This window comes from Thunnus maccoyii, chromosome 16 (assembly GCF_910596095.1).
Source record: "Thunnus maccoyii chromosome 16, fThuMac1.1, whole genome shotgun sequence".
Classification (NCBI taxonomy): Eukaryota; Metazoa; Chordata; class Actinopteri; order Scombriformes; family Scombridae; genus Thunnus; species Thunnus maccoyii.
In genome coordinates this window covers 13,350,901-13,367,091 of record NC_056548.1, presented here as the reverse complement: position 1 = coordinate 13,367,091, position 16,191 = coordinate 13,350,901, and the positions used below count along the sequence as shown (strand labels likewise).

General features: G+C 40.6%; 1 protein-coding gene across 8 annotated transcripts in view; it reads right to left on the bottom strand.

Moving 5' to 3' along the window:
• Positions 1-12,150, bottom strand: part of pacrg (PARK2 co-regulated) — a 146,413-nt gene extending 134,263 nt beyond the window's left edge. For 7 of the 8 annotated variants that reach the window (XM_042388433.1, XM_042388440.1, XM_042388439.1 and 4 more), the window contains exon 1: positions 11,943-12,150. In XM_042388433.1, the coding sequence (XP_042244367.1) occupies positions 11,943-12,011 (69 nt within the window). In that variant the 5' untranslated portion in view covers positions 12,012-12,150. The remainder of the gene's footprint in view (positions 1-11,942) is intronic. The other variant, XM_042388441.1, reaches the window with a different exon arrangement.
• Positions 12,151-16,191: the final 4,041 nt, after the last annotated feature.

The following is a 16,191-nucleotide window of genomic DNA, read 5'->3' as shown; positions in this document are numbered from 1 at the left end:
AGAGCTACAGGAAGGCGCCCGCACACACACACACACACATACACGTTGCACACAGTCTCACAAACAAACAAACAGAGAGAAGCTTAAGCAAAGACATGCCCAAAGCACTTTGTGCCAGCGACCCCTGGCTTTTGAGCTGATTTCTTCAGAGAGCAGGATATATATGCAAAGTCATACAGGTCTACTTCAGTATTATCAATCCCCGCTCCTCCGATCCATTCATCTATCCATTCATCTATCCAATCGCCCCCCCTCCACCTCTTGCTCTGCATTGCAGGTTGCAGATGCTGTGACAGTGAAACAGGTGTCTAGGCTGTAATAGTCTTTCTGTGCCACCTCCTCTATCCCATACCTCTGATGACGAGCATAAATCAAGGCTGTGTGAAAGAGTGCTAGTCAATCAGGAGCGCGCTACAATAGCAGCCAGGCAGTGTCCCAGTTGTCAAACACAAATGATATAGCTTACAGTTGATGCAAAAGATCTCAAACAGGCTGTGCCAAAGCAATGATTAAAAAGAGCGTAGTACTGTTTATTTAGGTAAGAGTTAAATATGACTTCCCAAGTTCAGTCTGAGCAGCAAAATCCCTTTCATCTTCCATCATAAAATGAAAACTCATCTACTTAAGAGGTGTGTTGCATCATCCTCTCCCTACTGAATCATATTCGCTCTCCAATATCCCGCCCCCCCCCCCTCCTATCACTCTAATTTCCTCTCATAAAAAGGCTGACTTCTTTGACTCTCCTTGGCTTGAATATTTATGTCTTTTCGTGGCCCATCTCAGAGGAATGTTGTCAAGGTAATGTGATGATGACCCTTACACTCCTCGTTAAATCACTCAGTATCAGAGCATCAAAAAAATGTATAAAATGTAAATGTGAAAATTCAGCCAAGACAGCACAGACGACCTTAAAAAAGTGGTAGGGAGTTTGTTTTATCTGTTTCAGCTAAAGGTCTTAGTCCCATTCTCTTACATTAGCACTCACGTCAGTATCCATGTCACTAAATTACCAAAGAGTCATTAAAACACAGTTTCAGATTTGTGAAATTTTATCCTGTTTTGTGAAAACACAAAAAAGGCCGATTTCACTGATCATGCGGCTAGAAATTCACAGCACCATTCCACGTCTCTCCATTTTGTTGGTTATAGAGTAAATTTTCTAATCTGTCCAATGTGGTCTAGATGGGGGAAAAGCTGTGAAATCGCCCTTTTTTCAGTTTTCACAAATAGAATAAAGGTTTCACAAATCTGAAACTGTTTTAATGACTCTCTGGAGTCCCCTTGGTAATGTAATCTAGATTTGACAAATCTAAGTATAGTGGCTTTTGATCTGGATCTGATCTAATGTGGTGTGGATGGAGAAATATCAGTGAAATTGCCCTTTTTCTGTTTATCATAAGCAAAATAAAGCTCTCACAAATCTGAAAGTGGGTTTAAACAGCGTTAAGGATTTTGCTACGATGTCTTACACTTATTCATATGTGTAAGTGGTAAAAAAAAAACACAGGATCAGCTGCTAAACGTCATTATTTATGTTTGCTTTTGTTCTCTTAGGCAACTGTCTGTCTTCGACTGTGTCAGTGATCAAAACAAACAGCCAATCAAAGGTCATGGTCAGTATTCAAAGTTACCAATCAAAGGAAGAGACTGTCTATAGCATCCCTGCCTCCAAAATCTCAAAAGTCAACTTGACGAGTGAGCATGTGTTGCCGCATTTGTGCACATGGAGCAGAAATGCTCTCTCGCAAGGATGCTTTTCCGCTTGCGGATACTGTTCTCTGCGCAGAGCAGAAATGCTCCCTCTTGAGGATGCTTTTCTTCTGTGCCGCTGATACTGTTCTGTGCCCTCGTATCACGCGCATGTGCCCGGTTTTTATGTGCGCTGATTTTGAGACTAATTAAACGCCATACACAACCTTACTCAGACAGCCAGACAGGCAGTCCAAACAAAGTCGGTTAGATTCAACAACACTAAAGAGATGGGTGTCAGAGTGACAGATGGAAAGTTGAGCATCTGTCACTGTGCTGAACCATTTGGCTGAAATCAAAGGGAGATGAGGGCCTTCAAAGGACAGGCAAAGCTGTGTCTGAGGCCAGACATGCTCTGGTGTGCTCCACAGATAAGGGCCAAGGGGTTATATTGCTTTTCTTCTGTCTCTGCCTTTGTTCTCTTCTGTCTTAAGGGAGTGGGAGGGAGACTGAGAGAAAAGACAGAAAAAAAAGTAGAAAAGAGAGGGAGAGGTAGAGTGGGAATGAGTCATGAACAGGTTGCCTGTCTCTTCCTGCCACAGCGCACCGTGTTGATCAAACACTCGTTAGTAGAATTTGCTTGGTGTTTCCGGACGAAGAGGGTAATGAGCAGAGGTGGCTGAAAGGGTTGCCGGGCCGTGATGTGGATCATTTCTGACAGTATCGGAGTAGTTTTGCCTTCCAGCCCTTCCCTTCCCCTGCCTTCTCCAGGTTGCTGCAGACGAGCATTTGCCTCCAGCATACCTTCAACAGGGAACACTTTGACTCAGCTGGATGCGAGGCATGAGCTAAATAGCGGAGCAATCCTCAGTGGAATTTGGAAGAGAAGGCACACACTGCCTCACATCTCAAAGGGGTTTGCAGGTTTACTTTCTTGGCACCAGGTGAAGAATACCACAGTCCTGAATCACCATGTACGAAGCTGGCTGCTGTGCGTTTCAAACTGCGTACTGTGTGCAAGAGGGTGGCACTGGTTCATGGTTGTTCTGCCCTTCGATCCATCCTCTCTGAAGAAAGAACTTTACCGAAATAAGGAACATTTTTGTATGTTTGTTTGTTTTTTATTTATTACAAGTATGCAACTGTATCACTAATGCATGGTGGACTTTGTCATTGTTGTCCTTGATGCATTACAGACTTGCAGCCCATTTTGGTCTCTGCGCTAGTCAGCAAAATTCCAAAGGTCAGGCCAATGTTATTGCACTGACAGTGATTTTAAAAGATTTTCAAAGTGGGGGGTAGCAAAACAAAGGCCACCATTTGGCATTATTGGATTGGAACAACCGTGTTTGTCAGATACATTGATTTTTCTGCTACTGTTTCCCATTATGTTGATGTAGGCAGTGTGTGTAGCTGCCACATACTGTATGACCATATAGTAAAGTGTATAACACATGCCTAACGCTGGCAGATTAGAGCACTCAGGAAGGCCCGTTCTCCTCTAGCAAGGACAAGTCAGTCTGATGGGTGATAATGATGGGGGATGATTAGATAGCTAATGTCCTGTCAGTTTAATACACTTAAGCATAGCCTCATTTAGGTTTCATTTTACCTGACTTCTATGACCATGGACAAATTAAGAGTGTGGAGTTTGTATTTGACAAGTAAGTACATTTATTGTACGTGTGGATAATAACATTGTACACAACACAATGTAAATGTTTGATGAAAACTGACTTTAACACTGAAGTAAATTAACCACAATTACAAACACTGTTACAAAGGTGGTTCAGAGGAGCTGGACATTTGTCAGCCATAAAAGAGGTCTGGTTATTAGCGCTTTAATTTTGAGTTCTAAATTGTTTACTATGTCAAAAGGAACAGGTTTGAAAATCATGACAAAATACAGACAAATTGCCTCTAAAAAGATGAAACGTGGTCACAAATTGAAACTAACCAACAGTGATATAATGGATGTACACAGTGCATAGGGCAAACTAAAGCTGCTGAGCAGAATTCCACCCAACAAAAACCTATTTCATGAAATGTTTAGCATATTTTGTTGTATGTAGTCATAGTAACAGTGTGTCTAATTGGTTACCAAAAACATAAAAAAAGCCTTAATAAGGGCTTTAATTAACTGTTTTATTGCTGACAATTCTTTTTCAGCCCACAGTTTACTGTATAGCTAATATACTGTATGTTTCATTTAGTTTCACTCTTATTTATTAAATTGTTCAAGATAACAAGATTTATATGCACTCTGCCATCCAAGCATAATAACAACAAGGCAGAAAAGCAGTCGAAGAAACAAAGAAAACACAGTTTTAGTTGAAAGATTATTTTATTGCTCTGGCTATTTTAAGAACCTTTCTTTTTTTATACATATACACAAAGAAATATGCAAGTGCCTTAGAAGCAGTAAACATGATAAAACTACAGTAATTATCCCAATATAATAGATAAGAGAATTTGTTATGTACAAGGAGGTTGCAAAATAATACTGTCGCCCCCATGTTTCCATTTGTGAAACAGTTTTACATGAGATTGCTGGTTTAAATCAATGACATTAAAGAAAATAAGATTAAAGTTTCAAACTCAAAAGGTGAAACGAAATGGACTGATAATAACTTCACTGTCTTACTGACACCAAGCCTGTTAAAGCGGGATAAAACAACATTAGCTGACAACATATTAAGCAAATTGATTTTATGGTCATTTTTAATCATTTAGAAGGAACTTGGTGTCTAATGGACCAAATAACTTGTGCATGTTTGTGTGTGTGTGTGTGGTTATGTTTAACATAGCAACATCAAAGCATGTCCTTATATTCATCCGTGCTTTTAATAGGACTGAGACTAAATGGAAACAAGCACATAATTCAAATGACGCAGCCCCTACATTCTTGATTTTGATTCAAGAAGGACACAGAGAGGCATAGGTCTAGATGTCCTCTGCATTGGTTATCACATGACATAGGGCTAATTAACTCTAGAGCGGAAAACAGAGGCTCTGCAAGGAGCAATAAACAGTCTCCATTAAAAGCCATCTAATTAGGATGCAAGCTACAAGGGCTTGAAGGAGACCATAACAAACACAGAGGCCAGTGTAATTGTCAACCAAGCTCTGAGGAAAGCAAACATAATAGACATAATCAGCCGAGCACTTCCTATAAGGTCATGATAGACTGCTGTGGAAGTACTTCTCCATATCTGACTGAAGTTTCCAGATGGTGTTTTCCTCAACCGCGGGAAAGGTCACACACATTTCAGCAGCCATGCACTTCAGATGCCATGCCATCAATTATAACATAATCTATCTGCTGATACCTGGCGAGGAGGAGCATGAGGCACAGAAACAACTTCTTGTAAGTTCTGCCAAATTCATCTTTAGTGGAAATGTTGTGGATTTTCTGTACCGAAACACCAATTTCGGGTTTGAACTGGAGAGCAAAGTCATGGCGTTTCACAGTCAGGCTCCATTTCCCTTTTATGGTTTTAATTAACGCATGAAAAAAAAAGTATCTTTAAACAATGTTGAAAATATGCTTCTTTGGGTCAGTCTTATTTTTCCACTGCTTTTAAAGTAAGAAGCAGGGCAGCCAAAGTCAAAAGTTATGGGGGGAAACCATATGATTTTCAAGTCTGCCGATGCTCAGACTACTCGAGACCTTTAGGCTCCGTGGTTGATCGATAGTAATGGAAACGCCAGCAGGCTTCCAGAGCCCTTTGCCAATTTAACCTGTTTTACCATGACTCAATTCTTCCTCAAATAACCCAGCTGCTTACTGGGATGGACTACAGGCTTCTGGTGCTGATAAGATGAGCGTGCAGAAGCCAAGGGAAGGAAAGACGGATACAGAAAAATAGTCTTAGGGTGTGCAACGGTGTGTGTGTGTGTGTGTGTGTGTGTGTGTCTACAAACTCCCCTAGTTTAGAAAACACTGTGATGCAGTTCAAGAGAGGCAAGCAAAGCGGACAGGTGAGAGAATTTATGTACAGCATGGCCTCCAACTGCGGAAACCCAAGTTCAATTTGCCTTTACTTGCATAGGCATGCTTCAAATACAACACACACACAAAACACCCCGGCCAGATTCATGGCCAGTTTATGTATCATGCTGGGCAGATTGTGAGTTCCTGTGTCCAGTAAATGTGTTTGGAGCGATGGGGAGGAATGATTTTGACTGAGTGAAAATAATAAATAGACAGATTCATCTCCATAAAAGCTTTCAAGGATTCAATCATGGTCAACAACTGCCTGCCATCCATATAACTGACAATGGGCTTATTTTTATCTCAAACTTGCGGCCTTTTTTTGTCCTTGTTGTGCTCATGTTCTGTTTATTATGATTTCCCTACCTCTCCTGTGGCTTTTCAGTGGATGGAGGAAAAGATTCAATCCCTTTAAATTAAGATTTAACTGATACACAACAGGCAATAAACAAACTTTTAAATCTGGATTAATTTAATACCAAATTAGCTTTAAGACTGCATTTTAACTAGGTTTATATCGCAATTGAAAGCGCGATTACATTTAATCAGGCTGCACTGAAAGTTGAGACTAATTTAAACCCTAATTAAGAATCAATTCTGAACTGTCACTTGTTTAATTTGTTCAGATGGCTTAATTTATTAAGATGACACTCAGGGGTTAGAGTGTCAAAGGCAAATAGCTGAGATGTGGATCAACACATCTCTGAAACAATCTTATCAATGCATGGCTTTAAACTATCGACTAAAGACAAAATTACTTTGATACAATACAATTAAATTCCAAAAATCAAAGTGCATCTATGTCCTGTTACCTCTTATTATCTTGTTATTACTGTTTTATTGATTTAGTTTAGGTTTTATCATACTGTAGTGTATATAAGCAATTTGTCTAGCAGCCCTTTGTTTCTCGGTGTAAAATATTTTCATATTTAGGGACCTGCCTGGTTGAATGAAGGTTCTGCAGAGAAAGAAAGACAATGAGAGAGAGACAGATGAAGACAGAGAGGGAGACAGCATGGGGGCCAAGACATCTGCTCAGGTATATAATGATGATGCTGTGGGGGAGGTAAGGAATAAGATATGGAGGTCACGTTCGCTAGCACGGAGTCTCCATCTGTCCCCTGGGGTTAGTGGGGTGAGCCAGGGATGACGGTGGGGCTGTGGGCGGAAAAGCATTCGCGGGTTGCAGGAGGATTCGTGGCAGGCTTGGTGACGGTGTTTGCCAGCTCAATTTTTATCCCAGAGGCCAAAGTAAACAGTAAATGAGTTGTGCTTGTTATAAAAGCAGTCTATCAGGTCAGCAATCTGCAGACCCTCGCGCACACAAAAGTTGAGGTTGGGATCAGGTGTAGTTTGTATCGATTTGCCCTCTCGGTTGAACTGTGCTATACGGTGTCTTAAAGAGGACCGTGTACATGTTCTTTCGTGTGGGTTGTATATGTAGTGTAGAACATAGGAGAGTATACAGACACTTTGAACTTTCATCTTTTCTTTCATATCTTCTCATAAAAGGAGCATTTTCTCAGAGAAAGGGCCTCATGACACCTAAGACCTTGAAAATGTCCTCACAGAGACGGTCTTTGTTAAGGCATAGAAGGCAGAACACAAAAAGAGGAAATATTAAAGGACACCGTGTTATGGCAAACATCCTACAAATTATTGTGTACATAAATCAATTACAGGGCACGATGATGATCTAAGGGCACACATTCCACATCTTCTATAAATCAATTGTACCCTATCTGCACGACTGGTCTCAAGTGTGTCTGATTGATTGACAAAAGGTTTTTACCTTTAGGTAGGTGTTTAAACAGATGGTATAAGCTAGCATGATTCCACATTCCCTAACTCAGATAGGTCAGTTGTTGTAGACACTGGTAAACAGTACATCAAGTAAGAAATGATAAGATGGCTTGAAGAAGAAGAGTCTTGTTTTTGCTGTTTTCCCTCCAATCACATACATATTTATTACTATTTCTATTCTATTTGAACTCTTTTTAATGCACAAATTGAAGGAACTGACAGGATTACATTTCACTGTGACCGTACCTTATATGATTACATGTGACAAATAAACTTGATTGATTGATTGATTGATTGACAGCTGTTTCCACCAGTTGGCGAAACAGTCAACCAATCAAAGCTTTGTAGAATTAAGATAATTATTAGGACGTCATCATCCTAAATACTAGGTACACAGCTACATTAATGAAAAACAGCGACAGAAACAGACATTTTATACAAAAATGATTAATTGATTAATCGAGAAAATAATCAGCAGATGAATCGATAATGAAAATAATCGTTAGTTGCAGCCCCAGAATAAACTAAATACACTGTTTAAATTCTACTTAGGTATTCAGTCAGGGCTCAGTATTGTGCACGCTGGCTCAATGGGATGCCTTGTTGGGACTGGATAATGGAGTTACACCTGTGCTTTTCCTGCTATGTCAGATTCTCTGTTGTGAAAAAGGTCTATGGGACCATTGTAGGCAGTGTTGTGAATCAGTAAGCAGGACTTCTTTATGGCAATATTGGATTTTTATATTATTTTTGCGTCAATCTGATTAATATCTTTATTTGTAAGGTCAAATTTACTGGATTAGTCAAAGTCGTACGTCCCCATATGGCTACACTGATAGATGATTTTATCCATATTGCCCACTCCTACTGAATAGCTCAAGAAAACTCATATCTTCCTTTCCTCAATAGCTGGTTTATCTGAGTCAGCTGTGATGATCACGTGTACAGTATGTGTATTCATGTCCATTGTGCACTGTGCACACTGTGCAGGTGTTTGCGCTTTCTCCCGAATCCCGTTATTTTTTGTCACCTAGCTGAAATAAGCCTCTGACACAGAAAATAACAGTTTTGTTTCCCTCTCTGTCTGAAACACAAGGTGACGACCTCCCACCAGAATGTAAAGTGAATCTTTTTTTCTCTTTAAATGCTTGGGGATGAATCAGTTGAAAAAAAAGGGTGGAGAGTTTTAGGGGCCTGTGCTATTGATTCAATTTCTATGACCACAAATACTTTAAAGCATAATAAGCCTATGCTTCAACTCCCCATACCCTTTCAAGGCTTGAAATGGCCTTGTCGTTACCTACAAATCACAGCTCTCTGCAAAGCTGCCCTCTCTGGAGCGATATGTCAGTGACCACAGGGGAGGAAAAAAACAGAGGGCAACAGACACAAGCAAGCCTCTGAAAAATGTAATGGTTTTTGTTGGGGATTTAGCCAGTGGTATAGCAGTGCAAGAGTATCATTCATGTCTCAGACATAGCAGATCCTCTGGGGAGATGGTGAATATTAAAGGGCTTTGCAGGAGCCTTCCTCGCAAAGGCTCTTGACAGGAGATTTGTTTATGACCTTCAAAAAAGGAGGAGGAAGTCAATGATAGCTCTGACTGCCTCTTTTGCATCTCAAGGCAGCCCCCGCCATAGAAAAAAGAGAGAGCCGCAGTTTCAATTCCAAGTATTTACTGTTGTCATCAAAACTGTGCAACTTTCGCACCTCTTTTTATCACAAAGGCCCGATTCTTTTAAGTACAGTGTGAATGTAACAAGGCAATGGCTGTCTACAAAAAAACTAGTGGCTCTGAGAGGAAGACCTAGTTAGGTTGTTTGCATCAAAGTACCCAAGAATGGACAGTCAACATTTTACAAGTAGAAAAGATATGGAAGTGAGAGGCAGGGTATTGCTGCCAGAAAATATTTAACTGACACTTTCTTCAAATTAAATTATTGCTGACCACGGATGCCTCAACTTCTGATGCAGTGCACTTGTTTCACCATGAAACACGTCAAAGCTGTCAACAATTAGAGCATCAAAACAAAAAGCAGAAAGCAAATCAATGTATTCTTGGAATCTCTTGGATAAGTTGCAAGCTTCATATCCCTGAAACCTAGTATATAAAAACTGCTCATAGTGTAAGCCACCTGTCTTAGAATCTCTTCCTTTAAGGGTGGAAATGAAGAGTATCATGTTGTCTCAATAGGTTGGGAATAATTGCCTGAAAGATCAAGCAACTGAGAGTAAACAAAATGCCTCAGTCTTTCAATTTAAGCAATATGACTGTCTGTGACATGCTTTGTTACTCACCAGCAGCAATTGTCTCGGTGTAAAGGTGCCAAGTGAGAATTAAAAGCAGGAAGACATAATGTGTGAGGCATCTCAGACTGTTTGTTATAGTATATACTGCATTCCTCTAAAACGGAGCCAAGAAAACATAACTGTTCTCCTCACATGAACTGAAGCACCGTAGTCTTTTCTTATGACAAAAGGTGAGTAACTTCTCCATCTCGAGTTAGGTTGATAGTCTTGTGGCTTATTCATGTGAAATGAGTTGAGCTTAGAGAGAAGGGGTAGAGAAGGACTCAAATTAACACAGGTTTCAGTGTTACACCTACAGACACAAACCCTGATTAGCTCTGGTTTATGAGTGCCAAAGTAAGGATGCCTGTGTAAATGTGCTGCTGGGAGGCTTGTTTGTTTCAGCAGATTACAGTCTATCACATTAGCTGCTCCTACAGCCTGCCACATCTGCTAGACCACAATGGGAGGCTACACGTAGTCTACATCTTTCAATGACCTGTATTGGCAAACTATATCAGTAAAGGGGGAAAAGCCAGTTCATACATCATCCTATTCCCATTAATGTCTCCATTCATGTTTAAAGCCAGTGGTCTAATTTAGTCCATTTCACAATTGTGCTAGTACACTAAACCATAAAACACCATGAAAACAAATGTGATTTGGTCAACTCATTTTGGTCTAATAGATTCACAGATACAGCTACTGAGGACCTACCCTTAATACAACTGGTCCATATTTCTACCAATGATGTATTTTTTTAGAAGCACAAAAGCAGGTTTCACAAACCACTCAATACATCCATCAATAAAGACTAATGTCCTCTGCTATATAAACCTATTAAACTTTCCTGATCCATTGCAATAAATGAAAGGAGAGGAAGACTTGACTTGGCTGTCTTTGGAAATTAGTCTCCTCCCTCAATAACTACACTAGAGGTCCAATATGGGGACTGCTCAGCAAGGAAACCAAGGTCCGCAATGCTCTTGTTTGTCAAAGAGTAAGAGAAGGGGCACCAGGACAGAAATATGTAGCTGCTTTAGGTGAATACATAAAAGGTTTGGTGGCTGAGAAAATAATATAACATCTCTGAGCCTGTAAAATCAAATCATGTACTGTCTACAACTCCAGCTACCCCACAATCATGCCAATCTATAAAACTTTCACCTTTTATGTTAATGTGGTAACTCCAAGATGTTAGAAAAGAGACATTTGCATTTTTTAAGCATATGGCTTCTGGATTTCATAGTGTCTTAATGATAGCATTATAGCTTTGGAATGGCTTCTAAAAGCATCATTTTTAGCCCATAAAACTTATTGAATGATTTTAGAGTTCTCAAGTCCCCACACTTGTGTGAAACCCATCCAAACTTGTCTGACCAAAAGCCTTACACACACACACACACACACACACACACACATACTCGCACACATGCACGCCCAAAAACACATGGACAGCAAAATGATGGTTGGAGAGAATATGTTCTGGCATTCTGGGTTTTTTTGCTTTTTTCCACTGCCATCCCCATTTTTCTGTACTGTGTGCTGAGAATTCGCACAAAGAAAATGGATGATATGGTTCTGCTGAATAACAACAGAGAAATGATAGGGGGGAAAGAAGGAGTAAGAGGATAATTTAAAGCAGCAAGTAAGAGGCTGCACCATCATCCATTGTAACTTATCCTAGATACTGTAGTGGTGCCACACTGATGGCAGCATGTGGGAGTCAAGACTGTCAGTGTTCATGTACTACACAAAGCACAACTCAACCTCTGTCTGTCCCTCTCACACTACACTCTTGTCTGAAACTTTGAGCTAGAGACTTCTAGCATTCAAAAACATGGTGTAGTGAATGTAAAGTTTGACAGCTTGAGCTCACTGACAGCAACGGTGCAGCCTCACAAGACTGTATCTGCAGCCCACAGTCAGGCTATAACCTGAATGTGAAATGACGTCACGCTGAATAGGATCCCCCCCCCCAATAAATGTCACAGATATTTCTTCACAACTTCCTCCAATAACACATGCTATACAGTAAATATGTTAGTCAGTTGTCAGGCAGTTGTTTCAGAATTGGCACGCCCAACTTAATGCCATACATACACTGCTAACGTTAAAGCTAACGCTAACCGACCGTTAGCTAACGACGTCACATAACTTCACTCACCACGGAGTTCTTCATGGTGGCTTTCACGGTGAAGCCTTGCGCTTTTAGCTCCGTCCGGTTCCTCCACATATCCACAGGTCTTCTCTTGTTTAAAGTCAAGCGAGGACGAAGAGAAAAGTTGCTATTTGATATTTAGGTGACTCAAAGCGTGAAGCCCGTTGTGTCTTGTGGCGGTTGCTATGCAACTTCAGAGACGCTTTGCTCTGGTTGCTGCGGAGACGCGTGTCTCCTTGTTGCCATAGAAACTCCGGGCCACTGCTGAAAAAGAGGAAAGAGGATGTCTCACTGAATAAGTAGTAGTATAGTATGAGTTTAGGTTGTACTTTTTATGTCATTATTAAAATGTTCTCCTATAAATTATATTGTAAAGATAATAATATTATAGAAAAACATGACATGACATCTTTCAAAAATATGGTGTTTTTTGTCATTTCATTGAATTGATTTTTAAACTTTTTCCGGAGAGGGACATGATCATTACAATGCCTTTTTATATCTTAGTCCTGCTACCTTATCATTTCAATTATCATGAGGTCAGGATGGTACATACACTGTAGCTATGTTTTGTGTTTGTGTAGATGTGCAGCAATAATGAAGGTATCTCTGGGTCCAATAGGAGGCCTAAAGATTTGTGCTGCACCTCATACTTCTGTTCAGTGAAAATAATGGGCCAAATTGGTATTCTGCTTACTTTTGCCAGCAGGCTAGTTTAACACACTGAACTAATGGGCTACAGACATGGGGAAGGTGACCTAAGCTCACACAGGATGACCTGTTTTTTTCTGTGCTGATGCCAGGCCACCACCCTTTCATCGTGGACACATAGGTTCGATCACAAACTCAGCTCATCATTATACTCATGCAGCGGATCTTCATCCAGGAGTAAATACTTAATGAATGCTCTTTGGCAGGTAGACCAAGGCCTTGACTCTCAATAAGCTGGTTAGAGAGCGACCTGAGCACTGAATCATTCCAATTTAGGGATGTGGCACTTTTAATCTTCCAATATCGTTTTTGCCTCTGGAGACTTTCTTGGGTGAACTGGTGCAACTGTTATTAATCTTCAGTGCACAGGCAATTTCTCTAAAAGCCCCTATTTGTTTTTTATGGCTCCATTGAGAGAGGAGGGTATAGCAGCAGGGAGGGAGACTGTAAACAAGGTATGCAAGGAAGGCAAGTTATGTCCCCGTCAGCATTCAATGCTGGTCTCTCTCTTTCTCTCTCCCTCTCTCTCTGCTTCCCCTCAGAGGATTAAAAAGAGGAAGAGGGGAGTTTTCAGAAAGCAAACTGAGCAAACTGGAGCGTCAGCATGAATTCAGCTGGACTGAGAAATGATTGTTCAAACAGAACTGCACTATCTCACTCCTGTGAGTGTGCGGCAAGGAGGGGAGCTGGTCTTTGTGCATTGTGGAAACAGTCCTTGCAGGAATCAAGCGTGAAATACAAAATATATTGTTAGTTTTGCCAGTCTCTCGAATTCTGTGTGTTCATGTGGGAACATGTGTGTAAGGGTGTGTATCCCTGTCAGGCTACCAGTGTCGGTCACCATTCAGGTCAAGTTTATATCTCAGTTCCTTACAGCTGCTTCAAGGACATACACGTAGGGTCTAAATTGACATACACAGCAAAGATTCATTTGCATTTACTGCTGCTAATGATGTATTGTGGATAACCAGCTCTAGTTGGTTCGACAGGTAGGGAAAGAATGAGGGGGAAAATATGAGTAACAGCATCGAAAAAGGAACCATATGCTTTGATGAATGTGTTCTTTTTTTCCCCTGCATCTACACTATGTCTTCATCATCATTGTGTCCCTGGTTTGATCTCCAGCTCATTTGCTGGGCCACCTTCAGGCTTGGCGACCATTGTCCACTGTGAGGGAAAACAGCAATTATGATATCATTAGAGCAGAAACTGGTACCTACAAAGCAGAAGACCCAGAGGGGGCCAACAGAAGAATCTCAGCAGGAAAAGGATAGCAGAGACTTTGCTGCAGAGTCAGTTGCTCCCCAATTACCATAAAACAAGGCAAACAGCCATTAGAGTAGACCATTAGGCTGTAGGGAGAGCGGCCAGGGGCTTGTTGGCTTTAACAATTCGTCAGGTTGTGAAAGTCACACAAAGTGTACAAGGTATGTGACAGAGATAAATGCTATTCAATGCAAAGGGAATCAGGGTTATAGTATGTGTGGTTGTGTGATATATTATATGCTATACCACTGTTAAACCGGAACAGAAAAATGTAAGCTTTGATATATTTAATATCCTGTAGGGACACTATAAAACAGATAGAAACCCATAAAGTTCATTAAAGTCCCTATAACAGCACAGTTGAGTCCAATCGATAATGTACTCCTCCCAACAGGACTATTATTGAAATATTGTAGAGATTTGTTATGAAGGTTATGAATACTGTACATGTTGCAAGTGTTACAGTTCACAGTTTACTGTTAACTGCTGCTTTAAACAACCGTGGTAAAGCCATAGCATAAATACAGTGGTAACAGACCAAATACAAAGCTGAACTATTGTACAGTAAGTATGTTCCTACACACTCTCGAATTAATCTGAGATGAGATTTTAATGAACTACTTTTAGGTGCTATAGGCCCTGCACACCACCTCCACAGGTGTTTTCAGTATTGCCTGATTAGAGCTCCTCTCAGGACTGTGTGGGTGTGCGAAGACTGTCCTGTTAGTTTTCTTGCACCTGTTATATCCCAGAAAATTACAACTTTACAATTTTTATTAGTACAAGAACTTCGGTGACCACACATAATTGCAAGCATGGCAGCTGCCAACTTAAACCTTGGCAGATGTCTCATCAGCCGGCTTAAGTGAAAACACAAGTGTGGGTGTAAAGGGTCTTTGATAGTTTGATGTGTCATTTGGATGAATCTGGTGTTCAATTAAAGTTAAAATGAAAGACAAAATGACATGAATCCTCAAAGAGAATTCTTGAATGAAAGAGTCCTCTCAATTCTCTAAAAATGATTACAATGACAGGGGAACAATATTCTTTGGTTGACATTATCACAACGTATAGGCATATTCAATGTTTGATGAGGGGTTGGGTGTAAGCATCGTTGGACTATAAAGGCTCACAAGCCCAAATATTTGTGAACAAGACTTAGTGCACTAGAGGGTTATATCAATAGAAGTAGGTCAATGCAGTACAATTTTAGAAGCAGAAATCTTGCTTTTGCCCCCTACTATTATCTTAGTACATGTGCAGATACTCTCTGATATTGTTGTGGCCTTTACTGGTCTGGTGTGGGTACATGTCCTTTCCATATTCTCAGAAATCCCTTTTATATTACATTTTCCTGCTGGTGACGTAAGCTGAGGGGTGGGTGTTATTAATAATGTAAATTAAAATAATGAGGAATTTGAATTATTAAAACAGTGAATGACTAAAACCAACAACATAATTAATTTTTTGTTCGTTGTTGTTTGTTTTTTGTGGAGTTTTTGTGGAGTCTGGGAACTGTAAAGCTATTCTTGTGCACGCAAGATCATAATGTTCTTCTTGCTGTGTCTTGACTGGGAAACTGGCAACACTACAAGTATGATCCCAACCAATCATCATATGCTGCCTTTCACGACCTTGCCCGAGTTCATAGGTCGTCGGGGAGGAGGGTCAAGAAATTGTCAATCATGGCTACAGAAGCGTTATATGGGATGCTGCTGTTGCTGCTGTCAGGTGGAACAATGAAACTAAGGAAAGGTTTGTTGAGCAGTGGCAACAATACCCCTGCCATTTTGATGTTTCCTCAAGGGAGTACCATGACAGAGTCAATAAAGATAAATGTCGGAGAGAAATAGCGGAGGCACTTCAGCAACCCGGTGAGTAGCTGGTTATGCTATGCTAGGTTAACAGCAACAACAGCATCCCTGCTTCTTGGGATTCTGTTGCGGCTACAGTAGCATGTGGTTAATTTAATATAATAATATGTGCACCAGAGAGCACTCTGTCATCCTACTGGTCAACGTCAAGGAACACGTTGTAGGAGTCGTCAAACTAGGCAGGAAAATACAGAATATTCTGACATACTAGACTTTTTGCAAGGGTGTTGTGGGGCATCCCAGACGCCATATTGCTGTCCTTCAATTATGTCACACTACAAGGGGTAGTCGTTATTCCTGACGTTCATATTTGGACGCAACGCTGGAAATTTTTCGGCGACAACAAACCCATGTCAAAATCTGGCTGATTTTGTGTAGTTTGATCCTGGCATGAGGCTTTGTGA